General features: G+C 19.6%; 2 protein-coding genes across 2 annotated transcripts in view; both read left to right on the top strand.

The window, feature by feature from the left end:
• Positions 1–34: 34 nt before the first annotated feature.
• PRSY57_1102800 (hypothetical protein) lies at positions 35–3419 on the top strand (the record flags this gene model as incomplete). Its single annotated transcript, XM_020114913.1, has 1 exon — positions 35–3419. A coding segment is annotated over one exon (3385 nt), but the record flags the coding sequence as incomplete, so codon positions are not given.
• A 3542-nt stretch (positions 3420–6961) lies between these two features.
• Positions 6962–11727, top strand: part of PRSY57_1102700 (chromatin remodeling protein) — a gene marked incomplete at both ends in the record, with an annotated part of 4956 nt that continues 190 nt past the window's right edge. Inside the window, 4 exons of the mRNA XM_012907998.2 lie at positions 6962–10705; positions 10896–10979; positions 11072–11311; positions 11461–11580. Of these exons, the coding sequence (XP_012763452.2) occupies positions 6962–10705; positions 10896–10979; positions 11072–11311; positions 11461–11580 (4188 nt within the window). The remainder of the gene's footprint in view (positions 10706–10895; positions 10980–11071; positions 11312–11460; positions 11581–11727) is intronic.

Below are 11727 nucleotides of genomic sequence, written 5' to 3'. Positions count from 1 at the left end.
ATATATATATATATTTTTTTTTTTTTCTTTTCAGCATATATGACTGGAAAAAGGCCCTGAAAAGAGTCGAGGAGGGAAGGAATTGTTGCGAAAACTTAAGCAGGATTTTTTCAGAAATGATAAGAATTGAAAAAGATTATGAAAATAATTTAAGGAATTTATGTAGTATGTTTCAAATATTTGATAATGAATCATCAGGTATAAATAATGGTATTATTAGTTTAAGAAAAAATATTGAAAGGAGATGTGAACAAATAAAAGAGTTTATAAATTATATGGAATGTGAAATATTAAATAATACATTAAATAGTACTTTAATAAATCATAAGAATGTTTTTGATCAGATTAAAGTTGATGGGATAGAAAATGATAGAATTGTTGAAAGGACAAGAAAAGAGAGTCTTAAAAATATTGAGAATTGTGTTTATGCTTATGAGAATTTAATAGATTGTATTAATATTTTTCATAATAGTAGATATTTTCATCCTTTAAAAAGAATAGAATTATCTACTAGTTGTATTAATAAATATTTATTTGCAAAAAAAAAAGAATATGAATATAAAAATACAATTAATAATATAAATTCTGTAGAATTAAAAAAAGAAAAAAGATTAAAAAGTATATTATACTCCTTAGAATCAATGGACCATAAAAGAATATCATGTCTTAAAGATAATATTATGAAATATTTAATATTCTTTACATCCTATATAAGAAATATACAATATGATATAAATTCTTGTATTGATGTTTTTAAAGATATCAATGCATATAAAGAAATTGAAGAATATTGTACATGGCATTCTAATATTAATCGAAAAAAAGAAAATGAAGATCTAATTTTTTATAATAATATTGTTTCTTGGCCTATGCTAATCGATTATTTTAATGAGTTATATAATATTAATAAAAAGCACCTTGATCAGAATATTACTTTAAATGATGAAATGCAAGTTGATTATACTAACCATAATAAGAAGGGATACGCCAATTTTATATCGACCTTTTTTAATGTTAACATGTATAAGAATCTGATACAAAGCAATAATATTAAAAACAATCGCAATTTTAATAATATATATACGAATATATTTAACGAGATTGTTTTTTTCAACAAAAAGGAGAATGAAAAGGAAGATGATGAGGTCGAAGAGGAAGAAGAAAATGAAGAAAATGAAGATGGAGAAAATGAAGATGGAGAAAATGAAGATGACGAAGAAGATGATGACGACGAAGAAGAAGATGACGAACAAGATGATGATGACAATATTGTAGATGATTATGTTGATGATGACAATATTGTAGATGATTATGTTGAAGATGACAAGTTTGTAGATGATGGTAATGAAGAGGGAAACCATAAGATAGAGGAAAGAAAAAATATTGTCAATTTGAATGAAGGTGACTATAAGAAAGAAAAGGATAAAAATGTAATTGATACCTCAAGTAGGGTAGATTTTTTTGAAAATGATGATAATGTGTGTTTAAAGGATGAAGATAATAAAAGAAAGGGGGAAGGAAATGATTTCGTTTATAGTAAGGATAAAGAGTTGGGTGTTGACAATTTTGATAAGGATCATTTGAAGAATGAAGAGCATTTTATGAAAAAGCAAGATATGAAATGTGATAAGCAAAATAAAATCAAAAATAACGACAACAACAAAAATGACAACAACAACAAAAATGATAACAACAACAAAAATGATAACAACAACAAAAATGATAATAACAACAAAAATGACAACAACAACAAAAATGACAACAACAACAAAAATGACAACAACAAAAATGACAACAACAAAAATGACAACAACAATAATAATGACAAGTCTTTTATTCCAAGTGAAAAAAGCGAAAGCGATATAGAATCAGATTATAGTTATAAATATATAAAGAATATTTATGAAAAATTTAAAAGTGTTAATGAAAGCAATGGTGATGTGAATGGTTGTTCAATTGTTTCACCTAATATAAATAATAATGTGAAAAGAATGAAAATATTTTTTCGTTATTATATTAAAAATTTATTTCTTGGAAATTTTGATAAAATATTAGATTTTCATATAACTAGCCATTTTAATATTTATAGAAATCGATTTTTATTTTGTGAGTGTTTAATTGATTTTATTAAAAAGAAGCGAGTTTTTTTTGTTAATGTTAAAAGTATAGTTATATTTGCAAAAATTATTTTAATATTATTAGATTATTGTAGTTTGCATTTAGATTATTGGTCTTGTATTTATATTTTGGTTGCTTCTGAAAATTTTTTTTGTGAATTAGAAGTAGATGACATAAATACCTTGTTGTCTAAATATCCTTTTAATGAAAAAGTAAAAGAGAATAGCAAAAACAAAAAAAAACAAAAAAAAATATTATTAAATAATAATATCATCTACAATGTCAATGGGAAAATAAATAAAAATATAAATATTAATATAATGAATGAAAAGAATTCTCTAAGAAAGGACATTGATATGTCTGATGAGTCTAAGAAGAAAAACCAAAAAAAAAAAGATACATTTTCTTCATCATCTTTTTTAATATGTGATTCGAGTGAAAATGTAAAAAACAGCCAAATGGATCCTCAGATAGATATAGAGAATTTAGAAGATGATAATAAGTATGTTTCTAGAGATAATAATAAAAGTATAGTAAATATATATGAATGTAATAAAAATGGATCTAAAGAATTAAATGATAGGGTTAGTGTATGTGATAATAACCATATGGAAATAAATGAAGAAATAGAAACTTATCATAACAAACTAAACGATAAACAGAATGAAGAAAAGATGGATGTAACAAATTATAGTATCCAACTGAATAATAATAATAATAATAATGATAATAATAATGATAATAATAATGATAATAATAATGATAATAATAATGATAATAATAATGATAATTGTAATAGTAATATTTTTATTGAAAAGAACGAAAATCTGTGTAGTAAGAAAAAAAAAATTTTCCTAGGTAAATTTTTATATACACACACTATATGGAATAATATAAAATTTTGGGAAGTTAGTATCTTAATTATTATATCAGAAATAATACAAGAAATGGTTTTATTAGAAAAACTAAGATATGAAAATAAAGAATTGCTAATTAAAAACTATTTTTTCTTTTTTAAATATTTCAATTTTTATAATAGTATGATCAATTTCGGTTTATCAATATGTCAAATTGAATTATTATTAAATAAAATTTTTCATTCATTCAATTTAAAGAATGATCCAGTATCTAGGAAATTTTTTTTCCAAGTTATAGATATAGCTACAAATAAAAATATTACTTTGAATTATATTAAAATGGATAATAAGAATATAAATAATGAATATAAAAAGTATTATCTACAATATTATAACAATTTCTTAAATGATGATAATAATAAGAATAATATAAAGAAGAAATAGAATAAGTAATGTTCATTAAAAGATTGTATAAATAAAACTTTATATAAGTAAATATTTTATTGTTTCTTGATTTTTTTTTTTATTTTAATTTTTTTACGTTTCTACATATAAATATAAATATAAATATACATATATATATATATATATATAATAATATTGTTTTTATATCATATGGTGTATAAAAATATTATTATTTTTTTTATTCTTTTTATTTTTAATATGGACAACAAATAAATAAAAAATGATCATGAATAAATTCAAGTTGTTTATTATTTTATTTTTCAACCTTGTTCTTTTTTGTTAACACATATATATATATATATATAATTAATATATGTATGTATTTTTTATTTTTTATTTTTTATTTATTTATTTATTTATTTATTATTTTTTTTTTTTAACATTTCATTTTTAAATTGAATGAAAAGCTGAAATTCATAAAATTCAAAAAAGTAACCTATGATAAAATATATCTTAAAAATTATGGATACACACATATATATATATATATATATATATATATATGTTGTGTATATATTTTTTATTTAATTTATTTTTTGTTATATCAGGTAATTTAATGTGTTTACAAAAATATTATAATGCTTACGGTTGAACTTAATATTACCTACATATATATTCCTTTTAATATTATTTTAATTATTTGTAAAAATAACACACTTGTATATATTTTTAATCATATAGGAAATAAAAAAAAAAAAAAAAGAAAAATTATAAAAGTAGCATGGATTAAGACAAAATTAAAGAGTATCAACATTTGTTTAATATTAGCCACTATATATATTGTAAATATATACATAATGATTTATTATATTCATACGTTTTAATAAAATATATACAACTATCTATTATATATATATATATATATATATAAAACATACATGTATTAACATATTTTAATTCAATACAAATATTTATATTAAATGTAAAACATTTCTTTTTTATTTGAAATATATTAATAATATTAAAAAAAAAAAAAAAAAAAAATTATTATATTTATTATGACATATACAAATTAATATTTAAAATTTCACTTATAAAATTAGCATAATTTTTTATACACAAATAAAGAGGATAAATATTATTATATATAAAGAGAAAAATATAAATAATAATTATATTAAAAATAATATGGGATGGATATTTTTATATTTAATGTTATTTTTTATGATAATAATATTATTATATATATATATATATATATATATATATATATACATATATGTATTTTATCAATATTTTTAACATAATAAATTATTAATACTAATTTGTATTATAAATTTTTTACTATATTATAAACATGCAAAACTATATATTATTATTATTTTTTTTTTTTTACAAATAATTAAAAGATATATATAAATATATTATATATTATATATATTAAATAAATTATGTATACAACGGATTTGAATGAAAAGGTTTATTTTTAATATAATATAAAATTTATTATAATATTTTAATTTTTTCCCTTTTTTTTTTTTTTTTTTTTTTTTTTTTTTTGTTACGCCTTAAGATAATAGGGGAAATATTATACATAAAAAAAGTTATGTATATATATATATATATATATATATATATATATATATATGTACGCTTCTCTATTTATAGGGTAAAATAATATTTTTATTAAATACGTACTTTTTTTATATATATAATAAATAAATAAATATATACATTTATACAAATTATATTTTATTATGTAATAGCTTATGATGAATTTTTAATAACAATAATTTATATTTTGTTGATATTTTATATTATTATATAATATATATTAATATATTATTATATATATATATATATATATATATTATTTATTTATTTATATATTTTTGAACATACAATAATAAAATACATATATATAATATATTGCATATATATATATAATAATTATATAATAAATATTATATATATATTATATATATTTATAAGTATATTTAAAATGTTTTTTCAAGAATTAATAAATAGGGGACACAAAATAATATTTATATATAATATATAATATGATATAATGTAATTATAATAAAGTTCAAAAAATAATAATTATATATTATTCATATATTATATATATATTATGATATATATAATGTATAATATATGTAATTTATTATATAATATATATATATATATAATATATATAATATAATTATATATCAATATTTTATAATGTATGTTTTATTAATATATATATTATATATATTAATGAAAAGTATCTTAAATTTTATATACATTTTTTTTTTTTTTTTTTTTTTTTTTTTAATAATATCAGTAACTTAAAAGAAACAAAAAAAATTATTATTATTATTAAAACAGTAAAAAAGGTATTTTAATATATATATATATATGATATATATTAATATTTATAATTATTTATATATATATATATATATTAAATATATTATATTATTTTTATATAGAAGGAAACGGGAAATTTTTAATTATTTTTGAAAATAAAAAAAAAATAATAAAATTTAAAATTATAAAAGTATTTATTATATGTAATAAAATAAATAAAAAAGAAAATTAGAAGGATATAACATATAAATATAAAATTAAATGAATGTAATATATATATATATATATAATAATAATAATAATGAGATAAATTAAAAGTATAATAAAAAAAATATATAATATATTCATATAATTACAAGAAATATAAATTATTTATACTTTTGTGTACACCATATATTATTTTACATGTGTTGCAAATTATATAAAAGTTGTATAAAATTAAATGTGTTTTTGTTATATATAATATTTAATCCATATCATTAATTTATTATAAATATTTTATGTCAATGATTTGTTTTTCTTTTTTTTTTTAAATATTTGCTTAACATAAATATAATAATAAATATAAAAGTTAAGAGAAAAGAGTTATCTGTATTTAAATGATTAATAAGACATATATATTTTTATGTATTATAATATAAAGAAAAAAAACGACAAGTGCATAGTGATATAATATATATATATGTATATATATATATGTATATATGTGTTGTCGTTTTTTTTCTTTTTTTTTTTTTTTTTTTTTTTTTTTTTTTTCTTTTTTCTTTTCTTTTCTTATTTCATTGAAATATTATATCAAGCGTGTTATGCAAATATAATGTAATTAATTTTTTTTTTGACGTACAAGAAAAAACAAAAAAAATATAATATATATGAAATAATATATTTGTTCATATTTTTTTTTTTTTTACCAGTTCTGTGAAAATATTTTTATATATATATTTTTTATTTTTTATTGTTAATAATATTTTAGTATAAGTAAATATATATCAATATAAAAAAAAAATATAATATTATATAATAAAGCAGAGATATCGTAATATACATTTGTATGATTTAATACTTAAAGGAATTCTTCTGCTTGTGGTTACGTAAATTATTTTTAAAATAATAAAATAGAAAGATAAATTAATAAACTGAAAGAGAGAGAGAGAGAGAGAGAGGGTGTAAAAGGAATATATAACAAGAAAGAAATAATCATTAAATAAATATACAAGAATTTCAAAATGTTTAGAAATGTTCGAGACTATTTCAAAAGTAGTAATGATGTAAACGAGGAAGAGAAAAACGACGTGGGAAGTGTTAATATGGATGAGAATACTGAGAATTATGATAAAGAATCTAATGATTTTATTCAGAGAGATTTTAATAATGGTATAAATAATGAAGATAAGGATTATGAGGAATTAGATTTAAAAAAGTTAAATGTTAGTTCTAATGATATTACAAAAGAAGGTAATAATATGAATGAGAATATGATTAATAGAAAATTGAGTTCAAGTGTAGAAGAAGGTAATGATAATAATCATGATAAGAATGTTCATAGGAATATTGGTAATGATACACATGTTTCCTATGATGATAAGAGAAAAACTTATTTGGATAATAATGAAGAGAATTCTGAACAAATGAATGATAATGTGAAGAAAAGGAAATTAAATGAAATATCATATGATAATAATGAAGAAGATGAATTTAGGAATAAAAAGGATGATTCTATGGAAATGAATGATAAAGAAAAGGGTTCAACTAATATGAGTACTATTAATGATAATAATAATAATGATTATAATAATAATGATGATAATAATAATAATGATGATAATAATAATAATGATGATAATAATAATAATGATGATAATAACAATAATGATGATAATAATAATGATGATAATAATAATAATAATAGTGAAGAGAAACCGAATTATTTACAAGAAAAACTAGAACAATTACTTGCGCAAACCAAACGATATACAGAAAAATTAGCAGGACAAAGATTAAAAATGAATGCACAAATAAAAACTAGTAAAAAAGGACGCTGTTTATTAACAGAAAAAGAAGAAGATTTTATGCTACTTAAAGATGCAAATGAAGAGGATGAAGCTATAATTTTAAAACAGCCAATAAATATTAATGGTACGATGAAACCTTATCAATTAGAAGGTTTGAATTGGTTATATCAATTATATCGTTTTAAAATAAATGGTATATTGGCTGATGAAATGGGTTTAGGTAAAACATTACAAACGATTAGTTTATTATGTTATTTACGATTTAATAAGAATATAAAAAAGAAGAGTATTATAATATGTCCTAGATCGACTTTAGATAATTGGTATGAAGAAATAAAGAAATGGTGCACACCAATGAAAGCTTTTAAATATTATGGAAATAAAGATCAAAGAAAAGAATTAAATAGAAATTTATTACATTCAGATTTTGATGTATTATTAACAACGTATGAAATTGTTATAAAGGATAAGAGTGCATTATATGATATCGATTGGTTTTTCTTAGTTATTGATGAAGCACATCGAATTAAAAATGAAAAGAGTGTATTGAGTTCATCTGTACGTTTCTTGAGATCTGAAAATAGATTATTAATTACTGGTACCCCTTTACATAATAATTTAAAAGAATTATGGTCTCTTTTAAATTTTTTGATGCCTAAAATTTTTGATAACTCAGAAGAATTTGATAATTTATTTAATATATCAAAAATAAGTACGAATGATAATAAGCAGAGTGAAATAATAACACAATTACATACGATATTAAAACCATTTATGCTTCGAAGATTGAAAGTCGAAGTAGAGCAATCTTTACCACCTAAAAGAGAAATATATATATTTGTTGGTATGTCTAAATTACAAAAGAAATTATATTCGGATATATTAAGTAAAAACATTGATGTATTAAATGCTATGACAGGTAGTAAAAATCAAATGCTTAATATTTTAATGCAGTTAAGAAAATGTTGTAACCATCCATATTTATTTGATGGTATTGAAGAACCACCATATATTGAAGGTAATCATTTAATTGAGACATCTGGAAAAATGTCTTTATTAGATAAATTATTACCTAGATTAAAAAAAGAGAATTCGAGAGTATTACTTTTTTCACAAATGACAAGATTGTTAGATATTATTGATGATTATTGTAGATGGAAAAATTACCCATATTTAAGAATTGATGGATCAACACCAGGAGATGAAAGACAAGTACGTATTAATCAATTTAATGAACCTAATAGTAAATATTTTATTTTCTTATTATCTACTAGAGCTGGTGGTATTGGTATTAACTTAACGACTGCTGATATTGTTATTTTATTTGACTCGGATTATAATCCACAAATGGATATACAAGCAATGGATCGGGCTCATCGTATCGGTCAGAAAAAACGAGTTATTGTGTATCGATTTGTTACACAAAACTCAGTAGAAGAGAAAATTGTAGAAAGAGCAGCAAAGAAGTTAAAATTAGATTCTTTAATCATTCAGAAAGGGAAATTAAATTTAAATAGTGCAAAGGAAAATAATAAACAAGAATTACACGATATATTAAATTTTGGTGCACCTGAAGTTTATAAGACACAAGATATTTCATCAATATCTGATGAAGATATTGATATAATCTTAGCTGATGCAGAAAAAAGAACAATTGAAATTGAAAAGAAATTAAAAAATTTAGAAAATATTTTTGATTTAACTAATATATCATTAGATGGTGGTTTGAATATGTATAATGATTTAGAAAAGGAGGCTTCCGAGGAATCAACAGATGAAGAAGATTCATCAGGTTCAGGGGAGGAAGCTATTTTGGAAGGTTCTGGAAATGACATTGTTGAAGAAAATGGTGTGAAAAAAAAGAAGAAGAAAAAAAAGAATATTAATAAAATTAGGAGAACTATAAAGAAATTTTTAAAAAATAATAAGAAGAATATGACATTTTTAGATTTAGGAGAAAGAAAAAGTAAATGGAAAGTAATGAACACAGCATGTGGCAGAACAAATAAAAAAAAAATGGTACTTCATGGATGGAGAGCTGAAGCTAGAGGTGGGCATGATTTCCAATTTTTTAATGTAGAGAAATTAGATGAATTAGAAAAAATAGAAGATAAATGGAATAATTATATGATCAATCAAGAAAAAATCAATGTACTAATAGAAGCACAAAATGAAGAAAAGGATTATGAAAAAATTGTAACCTTTAATGAATTTTTAGATAAACATGCAAAAAATATATATCAGATAATTACTTTGATAAATCCAACTCTATTTGATGAGCACAAGGATACCAAAGAGGAAGAATTATCAAAAATGGGTACCCATTCGGATGTTAATTCGAATGATAAGGATTATAAAAGAAGTAGTTTTATGAGTACAGATTATAATATGAAAACTACCTACCTAAATAGCATCCACAGTAGTAATAATAATAATAATAATAATTATATTAATGATCATGTAGGAACAAGTATTAACAGTATTGATGATCAGCAATACTTCAAGAAGAAAATTTTGTCCCTTTTTGAATCAGGAAAAAAATTACAAATGATAAAATTTAAAGACAAAAATATAAAAAATTGTTATACCCAAGTAACAAATTTTATAAAGAAAAACTTCCCAGAAAAAATTAATAATAATGATAATAATAATAAAAGTACTACTTTGAAGAATAAAAAATTAAAGAAAGGAAAACAAACAAAAAATGTAAATGTAGAAAAGGATATAGCTAGTGTAGATATTGAAAAAATAAAATTGCAAAAACAAGAATTGATGAAACAGGGTTTTGCAAAGTGGAATAAAGCTGAATTTAATAAATTGATGAGTGGTTTAATAATATATGGTACTAATGAAGTTGAATATATATATGAAAAATATTTTAGTAATTCCAAAAAATCGATGGATGATATAAAAGCATATCTGACTGTATTCTTTAGAAAATACGACCAAATCAAGGGGGTAATACATAATAAATAAATAAATAAATAAATATATATATATATATATATGTATATGTGTCATGTATAAAACAATAACACTTAAATATATCAAAATATATATAACTCTATATGTTAATAAATTCATATATATATATATATATATATATATATATATTTTTTTTTTTTTTTTTTTTTTTTTTTTTGTTCAGGGTGTAAGGCTTTTTGATAAAATTAAAAGATCAGACCTACAGAAAAAAATTATAGAAGAAGAAAATGATATGATTACCGAATTTGTAATATTTAAAAGAAATAAAAATTTGTAAATAAATATGTATATTTATATATATATTTCATGTATCATATTTTATTTCATTTAATTTTTTAGGTTGAGAAACAGCTCTCAGAAGGAGTTGATAGTATAGAAAAATTACAACTACCATCAAACTTGAGGTATGATTTTATGGAAAAGAGAGAGGTTTTAAATATAACTGAAGAGGTCAAAACTGAAAATGAAGCAAATGTTTTAAGTAATGAGGAATTAGCTTATTATGATAGAGAAAATAAAATCTTGTTGTGGTTATTATATCAGCAAGGAGTAGTTCAAATTAAAAATATACACATTTTGGTATGTCACTTAAGTGTGTTTATATTATATTTATATTGAACATATTTTTATGATATTATTATATATATATATATATATATATATATATATATATATATGTATGTATGTATATAATTGTTTATATATTTGTCTATTTATTCATTTTTTAGGCCCCCTATTATTGGCCTGAGGCTTATAACTTTTTTAAGTATGCAATGACCCCATTCGAAAATGTTGAATATCGATGTAGGTTAATTGTTGATGCTATTGCAGAATTACACGCAAAGAAGGTATAAACAAAAAAAAAAAAAAAAAAAAAAAAAAAAAAAAAAAGTTATGTGATTTTGATAACCTATATATATATTTATACTCACATTTATGTATTTATATATTAAATTACATACTAATTTAACATATGTGATTAATTAATATATTAA

The sequence above is a fragment of the Plasmodium reichenowi genome, chromosome 11 (genome assembly GCF_001601855.1).
Source record: "Plasmodium reichenowi strain SY57 chromosome 11, whole genome shotgun sequence".
In the NCBI taxonomy this organism is placed as follows: Eukaryota; Apicomplexa; class Aconoidasida; order Haemosporida; family Plasmodiidae; genus Plasmodium; species Plasmodium reichenowi.
Note: the sequence above shows the minus strand (reverse complement) of the source record. Positions and strands in the feature narration are given on the sequence as shown.